Below are 25,369 nucleotides of genomic sequence, written 5' to 3'. Positions count from 1 at the left end.
AATCGAATTGTACATAGCAAAACACAGATGCGGCGTTATATTGTTTCACATCCGAAACCGGCTTGAAGCTTGGTTTCTAGTCTATGTCCACCTCAATACCCCCTGGGTGGATCGATCAAGGTATGTGGTCTCTGTCTAAATAGGAAAGGAGTCAGGCGAGCTAGCTATTAAGGGGTGAAGGGGCATGTGCTCACCTACTTCTTTGGGATGGAATTCCAAACCGTTCATTGGAATGTAGGGTCGCCAGTTTCTATTACCAACTAATAATTTCACGCTTTTATCTGCTAAGACTGACTCTTCCCATAGATTAATATTGTACACCGTGTTATGTGTATATATGTATTCACAAGCTCGGTTTGACTTCACCCAAATGTCTCCCCGCCATTGTTCATGTATTCAATCTCCTCCGGGGTAGATACTCTCCCCAGTGCCTGGTTACGATGCGGGTATCGTCCAAATTGCTCAATAATCACTTTATGCCTCTTCTCAAAGTCAAAAGTATTGCTCAAGAATGCCTGAAGTGCCTCCCCCTTCTCGGATAGAACGCCATAGCATTTTCTTTCCTCTTCCGTAAGCGTCGATGCATCCCTAGCTATAAGCTCATTCAGATCTCTGGCTGTATCCTCGTGCACCTTGATGGCTTTCTCATGCACAGCCAAGTTTTCCGAATGCATAAGGGGCATATGGAACCAAGTACGATAAGCCATGCGATACATGAAATACGGCGACTGGGTCGGTATATCTTCTTTAATTGCGCGAAGGGCAATCTCCTCGGCCAATGGGTCAAAGCGTCCAAACACTAGCTTTGACTCGGCTCCCCGGTAGCAATTGCGGGGAATCTGGTCAAGTAGAATGATGATGCTGAGCCAATCCAACGGCGAGGACGGGTTAACTGCAGATAGAATGTCCGAAGCTGATGCTCCAGAGCGAAGGATTGTTTCTAGAACAGGGCGGAATTGGGTGCTGTTTGAGCTCGTTAGGTTCTATTCTGGCGTCGAAATAAGGAGACAAATGGTCACTTACATGCAGATCTGGTCAAAAGCCTCGTCACGAGAGAACCACTTTCCCATCTCGCTCCATCCGGGTAGAATCAGTGCCTCTTCGCAGCTCAGATGATCGAACCACAACTTGTGCACGTCATCAAGGAGAGTTGGTGTTAAAGTCTGCTTGAGTTCGGAGGAGCTTGCCATTGGGATAGGAGTTGAGTGAAACTCGCGAGCAAAGGCACTTCTGCCAAAGTTCTTCTGCAATTGAGGCCTTCCAATGGGATTTGTACGGAGAGGGATTAATATCAGGGCGTTAGCCAGGATCACCACAGGCTTGAAAGTCGGCAGTCTCTGAAAAAGTCCCTTTGAAATTGCCTATCTTAATGTTAGACTTATGGAAATGCTCATTTGGACATTTATTTACCTTGCTGCGCACTAGAAATGTCATGATCGAGCGTTGCCCTGGTGTAGACATCAAATCAGAATTGTCTTCGGGATATAGTTAAGTAGTACTGCAATTACCAAGCACAAAGCCCACGGCCCCTTCCCAACCCCGAGGCCGTAGCTGAGTCATCAATATTTTCCCACCTTGGAAGGTCGAAGCAGAGTAGAGGTTCTGGGTTTATTTTATTTTTTTGTAACATCTATACTCTCTAGATACTTGATATAGTCCTCCATGTACCTAGGTAGCATATATTATATAGTCATCAAACCAGACATCGTCATATCTCCCATTTCACCCAAAGAGGCAAAAGAATCCCGTTTATCTCGATAAGGCCCATTTTCACTCCCCGCATGGTTTTCCCCTCAGCCTATACTCCGCATCTTGAACGTTGTCGGATCTTCTCAGGTTCATATTCTCTATGCTTTATAATGCGCCGCGTTAAGAAGTCTAGAAATGGCTGTGCAAGATGCAAGAGTAAACGGGTTTGTGTTTCCCGTTTCCCGCCTCGGAAAATCGGATATCACTGACATGCAAAGGTCAAATGCGGCGAAGAGAAACCTCACTGCAGTCGCTGTACCCGCTTAGGCGTCCGGTGCCCTGGCTATGCACAATCCCTGCGCTGGGTTACCAAGTATGAGCAGTCTAGTCCCGCCGTAACGGCATCGATCTCGGAGGTGAGAACCCCGAGTCCCGCTGCCTCGACTGCTCCTAGCCAGCCGGCAAACCAAATCGACAATGGTTTGCCGGATGATTCAACTTTGGAGCAGACACATGAACCAGTTCCTTCAAATTTTGTCTTAGATGGACGAACTGCTCTATGTGACAATCTATGGGAGCATCCGGGCCATGGGTCTTTACCCGAACTGGCGGATCTATGCTCACCGTCCCCTATGGCGGCGGCATCGTCGTCTTTCACAAACCAAAGAGATATTTTCCATGACTTTGAACAGCCAGAAGATGTCGGTGTGGATCTGTCACACTTTCTGTCACTTATCGGATCAACACCAAGTGAGGAACAGATTGACAATGTTTACCGAGACTTCTCACCTTCGGCCATTGTGCGCAGTTATCCTCCTGCATCGAATCGCCCTGCACCACATAACTTCATATCAATGTCTCGTCAACTGAATAATCCATCATGGACTTTGATCGAGTACTATTTCAAGGAAGTGGCAGCACTGTTCTCTAGCTACGACAGCCAGATGAACCCATTCCGAACCACGGTATCCCGTCTTTGGGGATCTTCACTGGCGATGTGTCGAACAATGCAAAGCATGGCTGCTGCAACGCTGGTCACCGAATTTCCCCAGTTCGGTCCCATGGGCCGAAGGATGCGTGATGAAGCTGTTGATATAATCACTCGCGAAGCAGTAATAGACGACAAGTCTTTGCTGGCGCTGCTAATGCTCGGACAAACGGCTAGCTGGCATGACCCAAGTGACTTGGGTATATCATTTTTCAACCTGCTCCGCAAGCAGCTGAATACTATCACTTCATCGTCGCACAGCTCTGGCTTCAGCTTCCCTAAGAACGACAGCAATAACTACCGGTTCTTCGAAGAAGCTCTCATCTACTGGGAGATGCTGCTTTCCTTCGTCGCAGATAATGACACCATGGTCCTATCTGACAATTCCCGAACCTCTTCATCTATGGGCGAGTCCTTCGTTCTACAACGAGTCCCACACCCGTGGACCGGCATCGCGCGCGATACCCAGTTCACATTGCACGAGGTCGGGCAGCTCATCCGCCGTGAGCGAAAACGCATACACTCAAGGCGGTTCACCTCCCAAGATGATATCACTCGTGCACAGTTAGCAATCGAGAAAGCCCGCGAATTAGAAGAACGCCTCTTGGGTCTCGCCCATCCCTCCGAGGCCGAGATCGTCAGTCCTGGTGACGACGATACCCCAGTATGGCACCTCCTCACAATGGCCGAAGCGTATCGATGCGTCGGCCTCATGCAGCTATACCGCGTCTTCCCAGACCTACTGCACAACCGCCTGCCCGCTCCAACATCCACAACATCCCAATACCCCGGCAACGCCGATCCAGCATCCCGCGACCCATTCTTCCCAATCGACCTTGACAGCATGAATCTGTCAGCTGGATTCGGCGACCCCAGTCCAGCAACAGGACAAAATACCAATTCTCGACGTAACGCCCCTTCGCCATCTACAAGATCTTCCCCTCACAATCTCTACCGCGATTCCCCTCACCATCTACCATCCCCGCCATCACCAGACACCCAACCCCAACAACCCCCCACCCCAGAAGCCCTATACAGCAACTGGCTCACCGAGTTCGCCGTGACAACCCTCTCCCGACTAAAAACCATACCCCTGGAATCCCGCACCCGCTGTCTTCAGCCATTCCTCCTGGTAGCATCCTGCTCAGAACTCCGTCTCCCGCGTCTGACCACAGAGACAGGCACTCAAACCCGAAATGGCGAAGAGTATTTAGAAGGCGGTGTTAACGATAGTAACAACCCAAACCAAACACCTACCATCTCAATGGAGGCGATTGAAGTCTCGCGCACGCGCAAGTTCATCCTCGGCCGTCTAACGTCCTTTTTGCATGTTCTGCCGCCAAAGCCGATTCATGTATGCTTGAAATTGGTTAATGAGGTCTGGAGGAGATTGGATGCTGGGGATGATGATGCTTATTGGGTTGACGTTATGATTGAGAAAGGTTGGGAGACAACTATGGGGTGAGATAGTGCCAAGTTGCCTTGGGCTTTAGGGCTCCCAGTTTAATACCATGGTATTATTTTTTTCGCATTTACGATCAGAGTAGTTGTTGGTTCCAGTTATGGGGACGCTGCCAGACTTTGCTGAGTGATGTGTTTTGTTAGACTTGTAAATTTATCGAAAAAGTAAAGTGATCATAAGATTCATCGAATAAAACTTGGAAAACACCCCAAACCCCAATGTCCCTTCTGTTTTTTTTTTTTTTTTCAAGTTTCCCAATTTCACTCTTCAGAATCAACCCCCAACATCGAGCATATCGAGTACATACACAATTCTCCAAGCACACAAAATACCAAAAGCAGAACCAACTACTTGCTTCCACTGCTTCCACTGCTTCCACTACTTCCACTGCTTCCGCTTCCACTGCCTCCGCTTCCACTACCCCGAGTGTATCCCTCCCACCACTTCGAGAACATACCCCCCTTAGCCATCTGGTCATTCCAGCTCGCGCGGCGGGTAGCCATATCCGCATCAGTAGATTCACGCTTCTGCGTACGCAAGTTCGAGAATAGGCCGTTGTGGGCGCCGGCAGAGCTGCGACGACGCTCACCTAGGCTTGGGAGGTTAGGCGAGGTGGGTTCGGTTTGTTTGTTTCCATCTGAGGAGGTGGAGGTGGTGGAGTCCTTCATTTTGGGTGTTAGGTTTGTTTTTGGAGATAATATAGATGGATGGATGATGCGGTATAGATGGATGTATGGATAGATGGTAGTGAGGTGGTGATATAGTTCCAAGAGGATGATGATGGGATTGATATATAGGAAACAGAAATCCAAAGAGGCAAATGACCTACCCTTCTAGTATCCACAGGCATCGCCCAGGCAGCGCGACCACTGGGGCTCTTGGCACCGCCGTTCATCCAGACATTCAGGTGCTCGTAACGGTCGCCGGGGCTTCCGTGCCAGTGGCGGCGGGTATTATCGTCAGACATATTGGATATGTCTAGGCACGTGGAGTAATCCGTGATGGATGTGTTCTGGTTCTTTTCACGGGGATTTAGTAAATGTGAGATGAAGTATGGAATTGTAAAGAAGTCGAGGAGATGTAATAATTAGATATCTATTTAAGGGTTGGGAGTCGACGACGTCATTATTGTTCGGGTTGCCTCTTGGGGATCGATGGGATGGATATACATAAATAGAATAATTGAGAAATGAAATGAAACTTACCTCAATATTCTCCAAGATCAGCTTGGACTAATGGATATGAATAATAAAGAGAACCAAAAGGCAAAGAGGGGAAGATGCCCTCCTTATAAGTGCATGTGTAGATTGGTTACCAGGTTCCAACGCCGTGGTCAATCACCGTCTCCTGTGGGAATCTGGAAGGGTCTAGTACCTTTACTAGCGAAGTCAAGACTGTCTAAAGTACTACAATGTACTTATTTTTTTGACCAGCACATGGACTATGACTAGATACTACTATATGCTACTATGTACTATGATGTACCCCAGAGAGTTTTGACGTAATTGGAATGCGGGGAAAGCTTGGCATATAATTTATATCAAGTTGGAAGCTATATATAGTTACTGGTGAGTATTCTACTATATCTATGCTTATACCTACTATCTATGCACATAGGTGCATAGGTATCACCCTAACCTCTCATCAGCATCCCTCAACACCTTCCAAACCCTAACACCTTCCTCCCAATCCCCATCCTCCACAATCTCAACACTCCCATCCTCTTTCAGCGTCCTAACCCCCCTAGCCCCAGAAGTCCCCCATCCAAACTCCCCCTCCCCACAAACAAACCTCCCTAACGGACTAACAAACCCCTCCTTAACAACCCCCTTCTCCCCCTCCCCCAACAACCCCCCATTACCAAAGAACCAAATCGGATAATCCGACGAATGCGTAACCCCCCACTCAATCGGCAAAGTATTCTCAACACACTTCGCCCGCCACTCAATCCGATACCGAAACAGCAATGCCGAAGCATCAACCCCGTCCTCGTTTTCCGTCAGCGCATGCACAAACCCACGCTGCATCTGATGCACCTGCATATCAGCATAGATCCTGCCCCACGCATCCTGGTCCCAATTCTTGCAGTTCGCCGGTAGACACCCGTCCGGGTAATACAGCGGTATAGCAGCGTCGACGATGTGTTCTGGGTAATCTGCGACGAGACGGGTGCGCAGCGCGGAGAGGGTGTTGTCTGTCGGTGGGAACCAGGTGCTGTAGAGGAAACGCTCGTCACGACATTCGCCTATTATGATGCGGATGTTGCGGGCTAGCAGGCTGCGGGCGAAGGCGCCGGTGTCGAGGGTTGTGAAGAGGGATGGGGAGATGAAGGATTTGTCTGTTGTTGGGCGGAACTGGTGGAGGGGGATTGTTCTTGCTTTTTCGAGGAGGGTTTTTGCGGGGATTGAGCGTAGCCGGGTGAGTTTCTCGCTATACGTAAAGGTGAGCGGGATATCCAGGGCTGTTAGGAGTTGGTTGAATTGGGTTTGTGTTTCGGTTGGCTGCTTGGGCTGGACGGCTGGACTGTTTGACCAGATGCAGGCTTGGCGGATGAGAGAGTTCTCGTCTGGTTGGCGGAGGTCGTAGGCTAGTTGGTGGAAGACGGAGTTTGCGCCTGCAGAGTATCCTGAGATCGTGATGGCCTTCGGATTGCCGCCGAAAAGTTGGATGTTCTCCTTCGTCCACTCGAGTGCTAGTCTCTGGTCCCAGAATCCGTGGTTCCCAACTGTTTCTCCGACAGTGGCCGCGTCTTCCTCCAGTTCCGCTGAGTAGAGGAATCCGAATAGGTTGACCCGGTATGCGGGCATCACAACCACGCAGTTGAAATCAGCTTCGCCGATCAATGCAGCCGCATTAAATGAATTGGGCGTGCCGAATTGAAGCCATCCGCCATCTGCACCGAACAATGCCTGTCAGCATGGTTTATATGGAACTATTTCACCCCATTCCAAGTCCGAAGCCCATATACGCTTTCAATCGGACAATACTCACGAATAAAAACAAAAACTGGCCATCCTCCCTCAGGCGCCTCCCCAATAGGCGTCCAAACATTGCATTGAAAGCAATCCTCATTCCACGCATCCGGGTTCTCGGGCGAGATATTCAGGAAGCCCGGTTGGGGGCAAAGCCCCGCACCACCATCACAGCGGCCTGGTACTTCTTCATTGCCGTAGGTGAAGGATGCGGGTAGGGGCTGGGTGCGGCGCCAGCGCTCGGCGGGAGCAAGACCGTAGCGGACGCCGCCGAAGTAGTGGCAGAGGTCTTTGGCTTGGCCGGTGGGAGAAGACGATGTTGAGATTGTTACGCCTTGGATTGTGCCGCGGTGGGCGAGAGATTTGAGATGAGTGCGGCGGATTGTTTCCATCTTTCTTGGCTTCTGTTTTGTTGATGGTTGATTTGGAGTAGTGGAGTATATATGTAGATTCCAGGAGACACAGTAGAAGTAATCACATACGTCGCTATTCTGAGATGGTATTCAAGTATGTTGTACAGTCAAGTAGAACGGTCCGAGCCTGGGCAACACGCCTTTTAAGATGGTATCTAGGTATCTCTCGGCACTTCATTCCGCAGTTTCGGACGCTTAGTAGCCGAGATAAAGAGGCGATTAGATTTCATTGGTGAGAGACAAGGAGCTCGGCAATTCACCGTTAGCCATTGGCTGTTGGCAGCTGGAGAAAGAGATAGTGCTTTGCGGGGAGACCCGCAGAAAAGAGAGTAGAGGTCCGCTCGGAGCCAGATCTGGAGATTACGGGCTTGTAGGGAACTATAGGGATCTGTGAGTGACAGATTATGACCGAAATGTTTTGAACAGAAATACTGTTTGATTCCGAATAAGCTAGAACAGCAAATTGCCTAAATCCAGAGATGAACTCAAAAAACATAAACTAAAAACGCTGAGAAATCATTCAAGTCACATCACGCATCACAATTCGTGCATGGTTCAGTAGTACAGAGTCACTATGCTTTTACGCCTTGCTGATCCTGCAGATCAGGTCCTGGCCATCGACGGAGTCGCCCTCCTTGACCTGGAGGCCGGACACCTTTCCGCTGTGCGGGGCGGAGATCACCATTTCCTAGATGAGAGTTAGCAACACATTCATATATGTAAAAGAAAACAAGAAATAATAACATACCATCTTCATGGCGCTCAGCACCGCAATAGGATCACCCTTCTTGACCTCGTGGCCATCGTGGATGCGGATCTCAACCACGACACCGCTCATGGGAGCGCCGACCTGGCTGCTATCCGTGGGGTCGGCCTTGGCGCGGGCGAGGTTCTCGATCGAGGCCTTGTTGTCATCGACACTGACCTGGCGGACTTCACCGTTGACCTCGTAGAAGACCTCACGCTGACCGGTCTGCTCGGAGAGAGGACCGATGGCGAGCAACTTCAGGATCAGGACCTTACCCTTCTCCAGCTCAACGTGGAATTCCTCGCCGATCTCGGGCCGGGCAAGGAAGTAGCGCGTGGGCAGAACGGACAGATCACCGAACTTGGCCACGAACTTGCGGTAGTCCTCGAACACCTTGGGGTACATGGCGTAACTGGCGACATCGCACTCGGTGGCGGCACCGAACTTCTCGCGGATATCGTTCTTGATCTTGATGAGATCCATGGGTTCCAGGTACAGACCGGGGCGCTTGTCGAGCTTGCGGCGGCCGCGTAGGGCCTTGGTACGCAGAGGCTCGGGGAAGCCACCGTAGGGCTGGCCCATCAGACCTTCGAAGAACTCCAAGACTGATCCAGGGAAGTCAAGTTGATCGGCACGGTCGAGCACGTCCTGGGCGGACAGCTTGTTGCTGACGATCCAGGAGGCGAAGTCACCACAGACCTTGGAGGAGGGGGTGACCTTGACGATGTCGCCCAGCAACTCGTTGGCCACCTCATAGGCCTTCTTGGTCTCAGCCCACTGCTGTCCGAGACCCAGCTGGCTGGCCTGGAAGATCAGGTTGGTCAGCTGGCCACCGGGGATCTCGTGCTCGTAGACCTCGGGGTCGGGGCCGGTCAGACCAGCCTCGAAGGGAGAGTAGAGCAGACGAAGCTGAGCCCAGTAGCTGTCAAGGGCGCGGACATGGCCCAGGTCCAGCTTGGGGTCGTGTTCAGTGCCCTGCAGCGAAGAAAGGAGAGCACCAATGCTGGGCTGCGAGGTCATACCAGACAGACTGTCGGTAGCGGCATCCACAGCATCAGCACCGGCCTCGGCGCAGGCAATCATGGAGGCGACACCGGTTCCGGCAGAGTCGTGAGTGTGAACGTGAATAGGGAGATCGGGGTAGCGCTCGCGGATGGAACCGATCAGCAGACGGGCAGCCTGGGGCTTGAGCACACCAGCCATATCCTTGATTCCAAGAACGTGGGGATTCATCTTGACGATCTTATCCACCAGACCCAAGTAGTACTCCAAGCTGTACTTCTTCTTGGGGTTCAGCATGTCACCACTGTAGCACATGGTGGCCTCAACGACACCACCGGCTTCGTGAACGGCCTTGATACCGACCTCGAGCTGGTCAAGATCGTTCAGGGCATCGAAGACACGGAAGATATCGACACCGTACTTCTTGGCCTGCTTACAGAAGTGGTAGATGGCGTTATCGGGAAGGGAAGAGTAGGCAACACCGTTGGCGCCACGGAGCAGCATCTGGAAGGGAATGTTGGGGACGGCCTTGCGCATCTTGCGAAGTCTGTCCCAAGGATCCTCATAGAGGAAGCGCATAGCCACATCGAAGGTGGCTCCACCCCAGCACTCGAGCGAGTAAGCATTGCTCAATGCGTGGCTGGTCTCAGCAGCGATGTTTAGCATATCAATTGTTCGCACACGGGTGGCGAGCAACGACTGGTGGGCATCACGCCAGGTGGTGTCCATAATCAAGCAGCCCTTGTTAGCGCGCACAGCGCGAGCGAAGCCCTCAGGGCCTTGGCTGTCCAGGATCTGCTTCCAGCCCTTAGTGCAGGGCGCGGAGATGTCAATGGGCTTGCCCACAGAATCCTTAAGAATGGGCCTGATGATCTCGCCCTTGAACTTGGGCTCGCCGATCTGGCCCTTAATGCTGCTGCCGTTGACAGCAACGTCACCCAGGTAAGCGAGCAGCTTCTGGGCACGGTTCTGGCTGCCGACGAGGGTGAACAGCTCGGGGGTGTCATCAATGAATGTAGTCCAGCAAGTACCATCGATGAATGTGGGGTGGCTCAGGAGTGAAGCGAGGAAAGGAATGTTGGTCTTGACACCGCGGATACGGAACTCAACCAGAGCACGCAGCATCTTGCGGCGGACAATCTCGTAGGTTGAGCCACGGCAAGTGCACTTGACCAGCATAGAGTCGTAGTGAGGAGTAATAATGGCACCAGCAAAGCCGTTACCACCGTCCAGACGGACTCCATTGCCACCAGCAGAGCGGTAGACCTCGATCTTACCGGTATCGGGGGAGAAGCCCTTGGAGGGGTCCTCAGTAGTGATACGGCACTGAATGGCGAAACCGCGAGTAGAGATGCGGTCCTGAGTAAGGCCAAGTTGTTCAAGGGTTGCACCAGCAGCAATCTGGATCTGAGCAGCCACAATATCGATACCGGTGATTTCCTCGGTAATGGTGTGCTCGACTTGAATTCTGGGGTTGATCTCGATGAAGTAGTGCTCGTTGCCACAGACAAGGAACTCAGCGGTACCAGCGTTGCGGTACCGAACTGACTTGGCCAGTTTCACGGCATCAGACAGGATCTTATCACGGACATCGGTCGGAAGGTCCTTGGCGGGAGCAATCTCAACGACCTTCTGGTGGCGACGCTGGACGGAGCAATCACGTTCGAAGAGGTGGACAACATTGCCCTGGTTATCACCGAGAAGCTGGACCTCAATGTGCTTAGGCTGGTCAAGGAAACGCTCAACGAAGACGGTACCGTTACCGAAGGCAGTGCGGGCCTCGGAGGTAGCACGCTCGAAAGAGTCACGCAGCTCGGCCTGGTTACGGACAACACGCATACCGCGGCCACCACCACCAAAGGCGGCCTTAATAATGATAGGGAAGCCAAATTCGTCAGTGAAGGTCTTGACCTCTTCAAAGCGCTCGACGGGGCCGGGAGTTCCAGGGACAACGGGAACATTGCACTTGATAGCGGCGCGGCGGGCGGAAACCTTGTCACCAAGGGCATCGATAGTTTCAGCGGTAGGGCCGACGAACACAATGCCAGCCTTCTCGACCTTCCGGGCGAAGTCGGCGTTCTCCGAAAGGAAACCGTAACCGGGGTGGATCAGGTGGACACCGTGCTCCAGGGCGATCTTGATGATCTCATCACCGGCCAGATAGGCACCCACGGGGGTATATTGGCCACGGTTGCCGATCATGTAGGCCTCATCAGCCTTTTGGCGATGCATTGAGAGACGATCTTCGTGTGAGAAGACTGCGACCGTCTGGAGGGACAGTTCGTGTGCGGTACGGAAGATACGGATGGGGATTTCACCACGGTTGGCGACCAAAATCTTTTGGAAGTGCATAATAGTCGAGTTGGCCCGCAGACGACGGTGGACTGAGTCCTGGTGGTGCTCATTGTGATCCTCGATGAAGTCGGACTCATCAATGGCATCCTCCGGTTGACGGTGCGGGGCAGCCATTGTGAATGTAGGTATGTGATAAGATGGAAGATAGGTTACAAGGGGTTGTTTACTAAGAGAGGATTGGATTAGATGAAGTTCCCTCTAGCCTTGGAGAGCTTCCAAGGTCCGGTGTGGAAAGCAGAGGCGGTGACTCACTATAAGAAGCTGGGGAGCTATCCAGTTCCAATTTCAGGCCGGTTTCGGCAGGTCTCACTGCTCAATCGCTCACACTGTTTCTCAATATAAGCAACAGGAGCAGTATAATAGAAATTGAATAGAATTGGGGTTGAAGTTAAGTGAAATAGAAAGACAAAAAAAAGTGTAGGTTGGGAGGGGGGGGAGGTGGGTTAGATAAAGAGGGGAATTCAGAAGGGCGATCTACATAGTCACAGATACTTTCCGGGGCGAGAGGATTGACTCCAGGAATGAGGTAACAAGTACATACAGGTTCACCGGTACACCGGGGCCAACACCTAGAAATTGGGAAATGATCAAATCGAATAGAATAATAGGATAATGGAATAATAGAATAATGGAATTATTGAAATTATTCCAATTCAAGAAAATAATATAATTTGCTAAAAGCAGAACTCCATGCGGGGCTTATTTGTACTCTTTTGTACTGCCATCATACCTAGGCTTACTATATGCTAACCCTACCATCGAGCTCTACTAAGTTCCTATTATTCCCACCCCAGACGAGAACTGCACGATAACCATGATCACGATAACTTCGGGTGGTTTAGGTAAGTGATTCCGTTAATCTACCTCGGGCCCTCGGGATAAACGTCATCATCTAACAACATAAAGCTTTTGATTCACAACTGAACGGATATTCACGGGAAACTGGGAGAGAAGGGAAAAGTCCGGGGGAGACTCGGAGAACTCTCGAGCACATGTAACGAGAAGTGGATCGGGCCAATTCGATTTACCAAATTTACAAGGTCCTCTTTCTCTCTCAATTCGGAGAAGATGTGACCGAGCCGATATCGACAAAATTTTACTGTGTACCTTGTTGTAGGTTGGAGGGTCCGATCTGACTCATATTTATCCGATATTTTTATTTCCAAGGTTAAATGGAAATCTTTGATCGGTCATGCGTGCACTAAAATTATTTAGAAGGGCCGATAAAGGGAACCTGGGCAATCCCATGACGCTATTTAATTTGTCTCGGCACTATGCCTAGATTCCCCCACTATTAAACGCCTCTCTCTTCTCCAATCCCAAATTCAATCTTAGAACCATTCTACTTGGCACTCCAGGGGGATCTCCCGCTTGTATGACAGGTACTACTAATCCAGTCGACCTTACGCACGCAAAAACGCGACATTCCAACGCCATTGGGATTCCCCAAGGTGCCAAGGTGCTCTATACACCCCGAACTATTCCATTGTCAGCACCATAAGCTGGGAGAATGCAACACTGATCTACCATTGTCTATCTATTCTTGTGCCCAGAGAAACTTGCAACGCCCTTGCTCTTGGCTGATAAGCTTCCACTTTAGCTTTCTGCATTGAAAGACGCCCAGGTGGATGTGAGAGTCGTGGCAATCACCACTCGCAGCGCTTGTCTACCACCAGCATCCAACCCTGGAAGTTCCCCCGAGCGATTGACATCAACTCATCAGGATCAACTCCTGAGATCGTCTGTTCACACTCCCGCGTGATCTCGCATCCCCGACGGAGAAATCACCCCCTTCTTTCCGCCAGTAACCCTTGCTGGCTGCATGATTCTTCCCCGCGGGGCCAAGTCTCCACCGGGGGAATGGAGCGTTTCCTTCTATCCGGGCCGAGAGGGAATTCGGCAGCCTGAGCTCTTCGGAACTGTGAAACACCTATATTGTGCGTTGTACTCCGTATAGTAATTCCGTAGGTAGCACAAGGACTAAAAAAAGAAACGTAAATTATGCTTACTTGTTCGTGCCGAGGTGTACGGAGAGTGGGGACGGGACACTAGCATTTCATAGCCTAAACATACAACCTGAGAAACGGTCCAATGCTAACCTACCACCGCACCTCATGGGCAAAGCTAAAGGCTGATAAGGCAGTGAGTGATCTGCAGGAAGACTCACCTTCAATCTCATAGGGACAGATACATTGTTGCAGATGATTTCCCTTGGGGTCTTGGCGATGCTACATTCTTCACCGAAGACCCTTATGCTCGAATGGATCCGCCTGGGCGAACCCTTGGCAGCCTAGGCATTGTGGAAAAACAAGGAATTACTGAGGTTATTGCGGTGAGAATAAAAAGAACTAGGGAAATTGCAATGCTATTACTGAATATCGGGCCATGGCCCAGACTGTTAAAAGCATGAAAAAAAAGGCAAGGTTATCAAATACATGCGGGCGAAAAAAAAAAATTCAAAAAGCAAGATTAATGGGCCGTCATGAGTTCCTCCTATGGCACGCTCTTGGCATAACCATCCCCCATATGAAATCGTTCCTTTTGCAACCTCAAAAGCATCACTTCCGCTGTATGTTACAAATGCAAGAGAAACGGAGAATCAAAAGCAAAAATACGGTGCACGGTTCTAGAATCCACGATACCCAGTTGCCTGAGGTGTGAGACCGGCGCCGTTGGACTGAGGGCCCTGGGTCAGCATGAGCCGCGAGCCCTGCAAGATGGGAGTGTTGTCCTCCTCTGTGCGGGTTGTCTTCTCGCGGTTCTTGCGCTCCTCGTTGTCCTTCTTGAGCATCTCGATCGATCGGGTCTGCTCGCACAGGAAGTTGATCATGAAGGGCATGGTGAAGTCGTGAAGACCCTTGCGCCATGAGATCTCCATGATGACGTCGGGGCGGATGAGGTCGTAGCAGGCATAGAGCATACCAACGTAGCACTCGCGGCTACCAATATCGACGAAGTAGCGGAGAAGATCTTCCACAACCTCGGGCTTGGCGGAAATAGCGGCGGTCTCAATAGCATCTTTGTAGAGCTTGTCCTGCTTGGAGAGCGCGATCGACTTCTCCCAGCGCTTGTTGTTGCGGTAAATGTTGGCCGCAATCTGGCGGAAGAAAATGAGGTCGTGCTTCTCAAGGCGCTGGGCGAGAGCCACAGCATCAAAGTTGTCATTCTGGTCGACAGAGTCCTTGAGCAGCTTGTGATCCTCCTCCTCAATCAGAAGCTCGTTAATGGCGTCGTTGACAGCCCGCTTGTTTTGAGACTGAACATTGAGCAGGAAAGGCTTGATCAGGGGGATGTTGTCAGAGCTCTGGAAGATGCGAACCACACGGTTAACGTCGATACGAGCGGTCAAAACCTGAAGCAGGTCAGTGAGCAGAAGGGGCTGCTCCTGAAGGTAGAAGTTCAGGGCCCGGTAGTAGATCTCCAAGTTGGCAACCTTGACGATAATGTCCTTGAACGAGTGGTGTTCCCAGGCATCGGCTGCACGCTCCATCATGGCGAGAGCGGCGTTGTCCCACTCATCGTAGTGGCAGTACAGGAAGACCAGCTCCGGCCAGAGATTGGCTTCCTCGGAGGCCCGGATCATCTTGGGGATGTTGATGCGGGACCAGAAGAGCTTCAGGTGCTCCATGACACGGTCTGGGTGGTACTTGGACAGAGCAATGCCAAGCTCGGTGAACATGCCCATGTGAGCCCGCTCAAGACCAAGACCTGCCTCCAATACAGCGATCAGTTCATCGAAGTAACCATTGCGCTCGTACTGGCGAACAAGGCTCTGCAACTCTTCGGCGTGAACAATCAGGTTGAGACCGCAAATCTGGGCAAGACGGAATTCCTTCTTCTCAACACAGGCCTCGTTGACCTGCTTCCAGACCTTGACGCTGTTGGCCTTGCGGGCACACTCCACTGCAGCCTGGTAGTCCTCCAGGTGAACCAAGGTAGTCGCCAACTTAGCCCAGTTAGAGATGTTGGTGAAGAAAATCTTGGCAGCATGGTGGAAGCCTTCAGCATAAGCCTTGTCACCGGAAGCTTCAATATCCGCAACATTGGTAGTACGAAGGAAGTCCTCGAGCTCAGCAAGCTGGTCCAGGCGGGCAAAGCAGAAAGCAAGAGCAGTATCAATAGCCGGCTCACGCAGGGTCTTGCGGGCCATGCGAAGGAACTTAACGAGGTCCTCGTCCTTGCCTGCATGAGTGGCAGTCTCAATCACCTCATGGTAGTTGGACGGGTCCTCGGCACGGATGTAGGACTCAATTGAGTCAGTCACGCGAAGACCATCGAGTTGGGCCTTGGCGACCTTGCTCCAAACCTCGGACAGCTCGACACGCTCAGCGAACTCTTGGGCTCGGTCGATGCTGACAATGTTCTCCACAAGCACGTTGACGGCAGCGAGGTAGTTGTTAACCTTCTTGTAGATTTCAAAGGCCTCCTCGTACAGACCAACGCTGGTACACATCTCAGCAATTTCATCAGCGGAGAACTCGTTGAGCTGGTGAATGTAGTCCATCAGGCGACCCTTGTCAGCCTTGGCAGCAGTCAACATCAAGAGGTTCTGCAGACTGGTGTTATCACTGAAAGGAGAGGGCTCCAGAATGATCTTCTCGAGCAGCTCAATCAGTTCGCCGGGCAGATCGGCCTCAAGGAACGACTTGACGGCGACAGACACCTTCTCGGGTTCGGTAGATTCGGGGACCGCAGTGGCGATGACCTGGTCCACAAGGGAACGCCGGCCCTCGTTGTTCTCGCTTAGGACAAAGGTCCAGATCTCGGGATCGGCGCGCTCAACGAGGTAACGAGCTTGGGCACGGAACATAGAGTTCTCATTGGTGATGCTAATGAGCTCCAGGTCGTTCTGGCCCTTGCTGTAGGCAATGTACGCCAGGTTGGGATCACGCTTCTCGCAGTACTTTCCAACAATGAGGGTGTCGTACTGGTCGTTCTCTTTGAGGAACTTCTCTGGGTCATTGTTGCTGTCAATGTAGATCTTCGCAAGAGCGTTGTAGACAGCCTGCTGCTGGTTGCCAGTGGCAAGAGTGGCCTCGAGGAAAGGCAGGAGCAACTTGAGGCGGTTTCGGCTCTCGACCTCAGTAACGAGCTCGTCAATGGGGATGACGGATGGGTCAACAGTCGAGAGCAGATTCTTGATGATGCTCTCCTCACAGTCAACATCGAGCAAGCCGCCGACAACAGAAGGGGCACGACCAGGGTTGACGCGCTGGACATAGACCTCGATCGACTTGAACTGTTGGTTCTGGTAGAGGTACAGGACCAGATCGTGAATAAAGTTGAAACGATCACAAACGATGATCAGGGGGAGCTGCTCCGTCAGGCGGGCCTCCTTCAGGAAGTTCTTCACCTTCTCAGGGTTGTAGTAGTTGCTCTCACGGCAAATACGTTCAACCTCGGTGACCTGGTTCATGGCGGTGGCAGCCTCAATGTACTTGAAGTGCACTTCGGGGTCCTCGCTGAGATTGACAATGCTTCCAAGGTAGTAGTAAAGACCCTCGGCAGTACGGTATTTCTCGAAAAGATCGATCAGACGGTTAGCACCAAGAAGGTCGGAGAACTTGGTGGCAATCTGGACCACAGACTGCAGATTCTGGCGAATGTTCGACTCCAGCATGGTGTCCATGCAGTCGAGAGTCTGCTCCACAGACAAACGACCGAAGTACGCCATCAGCCACTCGGGGCTCAGCTTGTCGGTGCGAACAATGTTGCGCTTGATCACAGCTGGATCATCCGAGTTCTCCAAAGCACGCTGGATAAGACCGGCGTTCTCGCAAAGCTGGGCGATACGAGGACGGTCGAAGTGTGTGAAAATTTCGTTGCCGAGGATGGCGTCTGCGACCTGGGGGGCGTTGACGAGGTTCATCTCCAGAAGACGAGTTTGCAGATGGCCATGCTCAGGCTTGTTGTCCTTAAGAGCGTCCAGGAGGAACGAGGTGGCCTGCTGGATCATGTTCTGTGACAGGAACACGTCGACAATGCGGTCAAGATCAACCAATGCGCCGCTTTCTTCATTAGCGAGCTGAGTAGCAAACTCGGCGCCCTTCTCGGGGTTTACGCGAACAATGTGCTGAAGCAGCTGGGTGTAGTCCGGCTGGTATCCAGCTTGCTTGGAGTATGCAAGAATCTTGTCGAACTGACCAGTCTCGGCGAACCCAGCAACAACCTTGTGAGGAACATTAGCTTGAAGATAAACGGTCAGGGCAAGGGACATGTCGTATGGCCGGATAATGTCACCAAGCTCCTCCGAGCCCTCGAGCTTCTTCTCCTGCATCCACTTCTCAAGCAAGTGCTTGCGGTTCTGCTGCAACACGGGTCGGACAAGCTCAACACTTTCGTACTTGTTGAGCGAACCTTTGTCCAGCAGCATACCAAAGTACTGCAAGATCACCGACATCTGACCGGTTTGAGGAGCGCTCTTGAAACGGTTGATGGTGTCCAGAGTGCGAAGGAAACCCCGGGGAGAGTTGGCGGCAATCTTGGCGGCTTCGGCGTAATCCTGAGAGGCCATGAGAGAGTCAAACTGCTGCTGGTACAGGTGGTCCGCGCCTGGAAGGCCGGCCTTCGAGGCAAGTTTGATGGCAAGACCGGACATTGCGGGGTTCTCCATGAGGTACTGGATAATATTGGTTTCGTCAACACTGACGGCCAGGACCTGGCCCTTGCGGTTCACACCGACCAGACCGGCTCCCTCGGAATCCGGAGTCGTGGTGAAGATCGTCTCGCTGGAGATACGGTTCATGAAGATGCAAGTACCAGTCTCGAGATCATAAAGGTGGATGAATCCGTATTTCGTAACGAGGTAGACCACGTCATACTTGCTGGACACCTGCATCGCGACGGGGAAATCATTAACCGCCTCTTGTGGGAAGTACACCTCGACGGCCTTCTTCTGGAAGCGAGGGTTGGGTTCTTGGTGGTCAATTTCGGCGATTTGCAGCTTGGCGCCCGTTTGGGTACGAACGGCAAAAGTGAAGAGGCTATGGGGTAGAGGGGAACCCTCGACGGTAATGTTGGCGAAAGAGGCGGCGTGACCTTCGATAAACTGAGAGATCCCGCGCTCCTTTGAGTAAAGCTGCATCGATCCAACGACCCGACCCTGCTGCTGGCTAATACCGACCACGACCATCCACTTCTCCTCGGCGTTGACACGGTAGTTGATAATTTGGCATCCCTAAAGAGCACCCGCAGATTAGTATACTAGGCTTTCATTATGGTATCCCCGTCGCAAATCACATACTGCAAGGTTGGGAAGTCGGTCGAACACCTTGACGGGGTTCTGCTGTGTGGCGTCGTAGACATCCCAGTGATAGACCGCTGAGTCGGTGACCAGGCCGAGGGAGCTTTCGCTGAACCACTTCCAGTAGACAATATCTTCATTCATATTCGCCGACTTCAGCTTTTGCCGTGCGCCAAGGTCGAAGATCTGAATAGTGCGGCCCTGAGCCTTCAAGGCGATGATGTTCTTGTTCCAATGCATGATTGCACTGTCGGCATTGATCGGGCGTCGTAGAACTTCATTGTTGTTCTTGAGGTCGATAATGATGACTTCTGGTTTGCCATCATCGTCCAGCTTTTGACGAACACAGACGTAGTGATCGGATTCTAGTGTCTAAAGCGAAAGATTGTTAAGTTAGCCAGGCCTTGTCATCCATGTTTTGGGGGTCAGTCGTAATACGACAGTATACAACTTACACATGAAGTGAAGCCAATTGATGCCGGCTGTAGACATAAACATTAGTAACAGTCCTAAAATATCCAGAAATATTGCGATCCGCGGCAGGTGCATCCGTCTCAAAGCTCGAGCTAATCACGAAGCATCGCCGGTAATCATGGTTGGCTGTACATACCGCAATGCCGACAGAGGTCAACTGTAGAATTCAGGCGCAGGTCAGTTTCAAAGTTTCAATGGTTATGAGGTAGAGATGAGGGGTAGCCACGTACATTGACCAGCTCTGTGAACTTGATAGGTAGAGGTGCCATATTTACGTAGGCCGCAGTACGACCTAGTCCGCCGAATGAAACGCCACGCAAAGAAGGCAGAAGAATTGAAGTATGATGAAAAAGGGTGATGAAATGCGAATGTCACGAGGAAGAAAAAAGAAAGGAAAAAGAAGATGTATGAAGAGAGGAGGGGGGGTAGAGATCTGGTAGATGCGGAAGTGACCTCAGGAGGCCGCTGCTGTCGTTGCTGAGGTGTCGCTTATGGGTAATCACGTGACACGGGGGCTTACACGACTTCTCTTTCAGATGCAGTGTTTGTAGGTAGGAAAGATAAAGAAAGAGAGAGTAAAGTGAAATGTAGATGGCCAACTTGCTGATATCTGGTTTGTTAGATTAACCCGAGAGAAGTGCTGTCAACTCAGTTCATACCCCTTCTACTCCATACCTATGTTAGAGGTATAACTGACCGCCTTCACAATGCCCCAATGTTTACTCCGTCCACGTAGGTCTTACCACTCACCCACCTGGCCACGTTCTCTGGTATTTCTTTGTCTCTTTGGTGACTTTTTGATTCAAATACTGCTGCTGTTCTGAAGATATATATCACGCGGTCTAGGCTCTGAAGGAGACCCAAATTCTCCAAATGCAAGCTATTGACGCCTGCATGAAAATGTAAGCTGACCCTCAGCCCATAGACCCTGAAAGCAAAGAATGTGCATATTCAGCCCATTTTACCAACCGCAAGATGTAGCCTCTTGCGGCTAAAGCCAAGACTTCCGAACTCAGGAGGTTCCAGAATTGGAAATTGGCCCCTTAACCAGATCCACTCTAGCGGAGCCTGCCATCCAACCATTACAATTACGCTTCAACTCTCCGGACGACATCAGGTGAGCAGCGCCTATGTCGCTTCGGTACTTCCTCAATATAAGGCTATTCAATTACTGACCCCAGCTCCAGTGGCCCCCAGTCTAGAACACCTCCCCAGACCAAAACAATCATGGTCACTACTGCTATTGGTCCTGAGAAACGTGGTCGCCGGTTCGAAAGTGTTGTAGCTGGAGTTGATGAAGCGGTCGATGCCAAAACCATGGATTTGGAAACAGGTGAAGATAAACATAGTCCAAGTGGCGAGACTATTGAGATGGCAGATAAGAAATTGTAAATTTGGACTTGGTGGTAATTTATTTTGGAATCGGAGTGATTTCTGGTCCTTTTGCCATTCTACAGAGCGCAATATAGCATAGCGCCTTATACGTACTATATTCTCTATCTTACCTAGGTACTTTACATTATGATTTACGCCAAGGACAACAAAAGAACAACGAGAAAATTAAATGACGCTATACCCGGCCCTTCGCATGGCCCAACACCCTTTTAGGTGCTGGGCCGCACCACCATATAAACTCCATCCCTGCCTTGGAGGGCTACAAATGTACCTTTTGTAGGGGATGCCCATATACAAGGTACTTTGAGGAAAGCCCTTATGTCTCAACCACAGTGTTACTTTGGTAGGAAATAAAGCTAGCTGGCAATGTTTGGTCCTTGATTATATATATTAAAGACAGATTAATTTACAGATAATATTAATGTTGGAGGAAGTTTTACACTACTATCTTTTAGTAGGGGTTTCAATTTTTAACTGTAATATAGTAACCAACAGTTTTTCTTCCAAGGTTTGATACAGAACAAGAATGGTCTGCCGCTTATGCGGCCTCTTTCTTTGACGACCTGAGACTTTAGTAGTCTGATCTATTTGGACCAAGATGGTATTAGGGATGTTATATGTAAGAATCCCCCCAAGTGCTTTTTGGATGTTCTGTTTATATGACTTTTTTGATGTCATTTTAGGTGTATACGAAGGTGGTAAAAAGCACACTTTGTGCAGACGACTTTTCTATGTATAACCAGGAATTGACTTATATCAATTATAAATCAGACTTAACTCTTGAAGTCAAATAATATTCCTAATATTGCTCTGTAGTAGCCTCTCATATTTCCATAAAAGCTTCATAATTGACCAACTTTCATCGCCGAAACGAAGGCCTGGGGTCGCCGCTACTCTTGGAGAGCGACCTTCCAAGAGCTGGACCGGGCTTCTTAGAGGTGGGCATCGATCAGCGAGGCATTTTATGATGACTCAGCTACTATATAACTAACCTTGGAACGATGTTGTATGGGAGAGATGGTCAGTTCGTAGTGAGCGGAAGAGTTTGTTAGTACTATGGTGGATTAAATGAAGCACCCTGTAGTACTTGACTGGAGTCTCTAGACACAGGATTATATATCTCTATATAGACCATTAGGTATCAAGTAGTTCAGACGTCTCAAAAAGTCATATCATTTCGACTGTTAAGCCCTCGCCGATAACCATCCATTATGGATATAGCAGGGCCGGTTATAGCAGACTCCTGAGTAGAAACACTCAAGTCTTCTTGGCTGCATGTCTCGAGTTCGCATCATTGTGGCTCGATTTCTGGTGATGGGCTATCCATACTATAGGCTGCTGTTTAAGGGACACCCAGTGTTGTGCATAAGCGTGGGCAGTTCCTATGTCGGCATTGTCGTCAGATCGGAGGACATGTTGTCACTCTACAAGCTACGACCGGTTTACTTCTATGCCAGGCAAATGGCACTTACAAGGATAGGATAAGGATAGACAAGATAGGCCAGAACAAGGTGCTCAATCCACCACGAGAAGATACTCGCTGGGAAAGAGACCGACTCTTTGATGAAGCCCAAGAGGCATTCTCAAGCGAGTCTTGGCTAGACACTAGGTCGAAACCCAGTGTCCGCCATCCAATTCAACAATGGTTATGCGGAAAACATCACCTCTCGTGAAGCCTCATTGTGAAAAGGGAAAAGCAGCAGTAAAAGGGTAATAATGAATTCATGTCTCTCCCACGCCTATCCTGGTTGCCGGAGTACAAAATCAAGACCATGTTGGATGCAGAGATCAAAGGGGCCCGCTGACTGGCAGTGGGGTGCCCGTCCACAAATTTTGTTTCCTCGAGTACTCGGGATAATTTTTTGGTTCTTGTCGAGTACCTCGTACTTCACAGGCCCTACCCAGCCATTATCTCTGATTTAGAGACTTAACGGATAATTCCATCGTACTTGGTCTTGTACCACTTCATGGTCTCGGAGGTGGTGATGCGGTGGTTGACACCGATCTTGGACTGGCAGCGGCGGCGCTTGGCAATACGGGCACCGGGGCGGTCCCTAAAATTGTTTGTTAATATCCGGGGTGAATTGTAGCAAAGTGCAGTGTCCAGTGGAAAACTCACATGCAGACGAAGAAGTCCATGCCGTAGATACCAATGCCGGGATCGTACTTGATACCGAGATCGATGTGCTCGCTGATGCCGAATCCGAAGTTACCGGTCTCAGAGAAGTTGCGCTTGCGGAGCTCGTACTCCTTGACCTTGAGGCCACGCTCGAGGATCTCCTCGGCCTTGGCGCCACGGATGGTGACGTGGACGGAGATCTTTTCGTTACGGCGGATACCGAAGGTACGGACGGTGTAACGGGCCTTGCTGTAGACAGGGGTCTGACCGGACAGCTGCTCGAGAACCTTGGCGGCACGAGTGAGTCTATCACCGGACTCTCCGACGGAGATGTTCAGGACCAACTTCGACAAGCGAAGGGATCGGCAGGGGTTCTCGGCCTTAGCAACTTGGGCGGACTGCATCATGTTAGTCTCAAATTGTGGATGGTGTATCTAGTCAAAGAGTAGATATTTGAGGGAAATTGAAGATTGAGTGCGCGCAAGACGGGAATCTCCAGGTTGTGGCCCAGATTAAATGGAATGAAATAAAATAATACAGTTTATCGGGAATGTGTAGTTTGGATTGCAAGGAGCTGAACATACCATGACGGCGGTTGGGCGTGAAGTGGTTGTCGACTGAGGAGACAAGAGTGATCGCGGAAAAAGAGAAAGTGTGGACTGTGGGCTCCTACACGTGACTTGGAAGCCCTGATTGTTGCTTAGGTAATGAGCCTAATTCCAGCGCTTAGTCAGTGTGACTTTGGGCCCGCGTTCTGCCTGAGGCATCACACTTGCGGACCTGGGCTGACTCATATTTTAGGTAATCCTGTATCAAGAACTGGCAGCACCCGACAAGCTTGAGCTTCACATCTTCGATAGGATCTTGCACCTTTGCTTCATCCGCCACAGTAGAAAGACTTTCTCTATCTACTGATATCTATTCTTTGGTCTGTCAAGTCGCATCCGTGCGCGCTCTCTAGCCAACATGGCTTCCCACAAGATGGTGAGTTTCTCGTCCCCATTTGCACCCCCGAAAGCCGTGCGGTCAATGGATGTCGCTAACTTCTTTCATTTAGCAAAACCTTGTGAGTCTGCCTCAAATCACTTCTAGCTCCCGATTGGAGTGTCTAACTTCTCCTCCAGATTAACTACCGGATGCGCGTAACACTGAACGATGGACGTCAAATGACCGGTTCCATGCTTGCATTCGATAAGGTATTTCTCACTGCTTCAGAAACCGAGGCGCTCAACTGACATTTCTGCTCTCTAGCACATGAACCTAGTTCTTGCAGACACAGAAGAATTCCGTCGCATCAAGCGGAAATCCAAGCCCAGCGCCGGTCCCACAAACGCCCCGCTGGTCGAAGCGGAAGAGAAGCGAAGCCTCGGTCTGACTATCGTGCGCGGTACTCAAGTCGTCTCTTGCTCCGTTGAAGGTCCTCCTCCTGCCGACCCCTCTGCCCGCCTTGGCACCGCCGGACCCGGCGCAGCTGCCACTCTTGCCGCGGGCCCTGGTATCAGCAAGCCCGCTGGCCGCGGCCTGCCTATCGGACTCGGAGGCCCTGCAGCCGGTGTTGGTGGACCCCCACCCCCAAGCGGCTTTGGATTCCCCCCTGGCGGTTTCCCCGGTGCCCCTCCTCCCGGCTTCGCTGGACGTGGAGGCCCCCCCGGTGGACCTCGTAAGTACTACCATTTGCCTAGATTGACTGAAACTCAAACTGACTGGTTCCTTTCTAGCCGGTTTTGCGCCTCCTCCTGGATTTGCTCCTCAGGGTGGCCCCCGTAAGTTTGCGCCCAATCAATTCTCCAATCTCGTCTCATACTGATATTCCATTCTCATAGCTGCCGGTTTCCAACCTCCTCCTGGCTTCCAGCCTCCTGGTCAGGGACGCGGATACCCTCCTCCTGGATTCGGTGGTAGGTAATTGGAAATGTTCACAGAGGATTATTCTATGCTTCAAATTATCGGCGATCTGATTTCACCCGGAAAAGAATATGGGCGGCTCAGCGCAGAATAAGAACCATTGTCAACGCTTCCAACGAGAGGTAACGATACGCGTACAGGCTAGATTACCCCCGAATTCTACTGGGCAAGGCGTTGCGGCGCATGGATGGAGGTCGTGTCGAGGAACGGGACCAAAATGACCAAAATCCTTTTGAATTACGCATTAAGTCAAAAAAAATATGCTAGCTTTTTATACGCGGCCTTTTCATTCAAAACCGTTTAATATCCCAATTATTCATGTCCACTTCCAGTTCAAGTATGTTGTGTCATCCAGTTATATTGTATGCTGTGTACAGTGGTTATACTCCGTCCGGGCCCTCCTTCGACTCTCCCAGTGCTTAGTTTTATCTAGGCCCATATGTAACATCCTTGTGCTCATATAGTACAAGAACTAGTTGTTTCTTCCTCTCTCGTAATTTGCACGTCAAATCTTGACATATAGGTGGATTTGGGGTGGCTAGCGTGGAGATCAATCCAATATATATTTGTATTGCTCGTCTTAGGTTGCGAACGAAAACCATAA

General features: G+C 50.7%; 8 protein-coding genes across 8 annotated transcripts; 2 read left to right on the top strand and 6 right to left on the bottom strand.

Moving 5' to 3' along the window:
• Positions 1–362: 362 nt before the first annotated feature.
• On the bottom strand, positions 363–1,471 carry N7471_012375 (DUF924 family protein; the record flags this gene model as incomplete). The annotated part of the gene is made up of 3 exons (XM_057285094.1): positions 1,411–1,471; positions 1,024–1,361; positions 363–963 (listed from the first exon to the last, which is right to left on the bottom strand). The coding sequence occupies exons 1-3, from the start codon at positions 1,459–1,461 to the stop codon at positions 363–365; spliced, it is 990 nt and encodes a 329-aa protein (XP_057131360.1). The 5' UTR covers positions 1,462–1,471.
• Positions 1,472–1,859: 388 nt separating this feature from the next.
• On the top strand, positions 1,860–4,142 carry N7471_012374 (Zn(II)2Cys6 transcription factor; the record flags this gene model as incomplete). The annotated part of the gene is made up of 2 exons (XM_057285093.1): positions 1,860–1,913; positions 1,968–4,142. The coding sequence occupies 2 exons, from the start codon at positions 1,860–1,862 to the stop codon at positions 4,140–4,142; spliced, it is 2,229 nt and encodes a 742-aa protein (XP_057131359.1).
• Positions 4,143–4,291: 149 nt separating this feature from the next.
• Positions 4,292–5,377, bottom strand: N7471_012373 (uncharacterized protein). Its single transcript, XM_057285092.1, has 3 exons — positions 5,345–5,377; positions 4,969–5,157; positions 4,292–4,801 (listed from the first exon to the last, which is right to left on the bottom strand). The coding sequence occupies exons 2-3, from the start codon at positions 5,104–5,106 to the stop codon at positions 4,487–4,489; spliced, it is 453 nt and encodes a 150-aa protein (XP_057131358.1). The 5' UTR covers positions 5,107–5,157; positions 5,345–5,377; the 3' UTR covers positions 4,292–4,486.
• Positions 5,378–5,767: 390 nt separating this feature from the next.
• On the bottom strand, positions 5,768–7,503 carry N7471_012372 (putative carboxylesterase; the record flags this gene model as incomplete). The annotated part of the gene is made up of 2 exons (XM_057285091.1): positions 5,768–7,032; positions 7,131–7,503. The coding sequence occupies 2 exons, from the start codon at positions 7,501–7,503 to the stop codon at positions 5,768–5,770; spliced, it is 1,638 nt and encodes a 545-aa protein (XP_057131357.1).
• Positions 7,504–8,104: 601 nt separating this feature from the next.
• Positions 8,105–11,743, bottom strand: N7471_012371 (pyruvate carboxylase; the record flags this gene model as incomplete). The annotated part of the gene is made up of 2 exons (XM_057285090.1): positions 8,105–8,212; positions 8,273–11,743. 2 exons carry the CDS (start codon positions 11,741–11,743, stop codon positions 8,105–8,107), a joined length of 3,579 nt encoding a protein of 1,192 aa, XP_057131356.1.
• Positions 11,744–14,255: 2,512 nt separating this feature from the next.
• On the bottom strand, positions 14,256–19,615 carry N7471_012370 (uncharacterized protein; the record flags this gene model as incomplete). The annotated part of the gene is made up of 5 exons (XM_057285089.1): positions 14,256–18,806; positions 18,873–19,244; positions 19,328–19,354; positions 19,483–19,503; positions 19,577–19,615. 5 exons carry the CDS (start codon positions 19,613–19,615, stop codon positions 14,256–14,258), a joined length of 5,010 nt encoding a protein of 1,669 aa, XP_057131355.1.
• Positions 19,616–22,444: 2,829 nt separating this feature from the next.
• Positions 22,445–23,778, bottom strand: N7471_012369 (60S ribosomal uL5 domain-containing protein; the record flags this gene model as incomplete). The annotated part of the gene is made up of 4 exons (XM_057285088.1): positions 22,445–22,795; positions 22,861–23,258; positions 23,445–23,573; positions 23,641–23,778. Coding segments are annotated over 4 exons (792 nt in total), but the record flags the coding sequence as incomplete, so codon positions are not given.
• Positions 23,779–23,826: 48 nt separating this feature from the next.
• N7471_012368 (small nuclear ribonucleoprotein-associated protein) lies at positions 23,827–24,766 on the top strand (the record flags this gene model as incomplete). The annotated part of the gene is made up of 6 exons (XM_057285087.1): positions 23,827–23,844; positions 23,918–23,926; positions 23,985–24,056; positions 24,112–24,520; positions 24,579–24,623; positions 24,684–24,766. 6 exons carry the CDS (start codon positions 23,827–23,829, stop codon positions 24,764–24,766), a joined length of 636 nt encoding a protein of 211 aa, XP_057131353.1.
• Between the last annotated feature and the right edge of the window lie 603 nt (positions 24,767–25,369).

The sequence above is a fragment of the Penicillium samsonianum genome (assembly GCF_028829775.1).
Source record: "Penicillium samsonianum strain IBT 33392 chromosome Unknown utg000007l_segment0_segment0, whole genome shotgun sequence".
Classification (NCBI taxonomy): Eukaryota; Fungi; Ascomycota; class Eurotiomycetes; order Eurotiales; family Aspergillaceae; genus Penicillium; species Penicillium samsonianum.
This window is presented reverse-complemented; position numbering and strand designations above follow the sequence as displayed.

What these genes read in the sequence shown, in the direction of transcription:
- N7471_012373 (XM_057285092.1), bottom strand. Translation starts at nt 5,106, where the DNA reads ATGTCTGACGATAATACCCGCCGCCACTGGCACGGAAGCCCCGGCGAC. An exon ending in TGCCTGTGGATACTAGAAGG is followed by an intron (nt 4,802 to 4,968) that starts GTAGGTCATTTG and finishes CCCAAAATGAAG; the next exon opens with GACTCCACCACCTCCACCTC.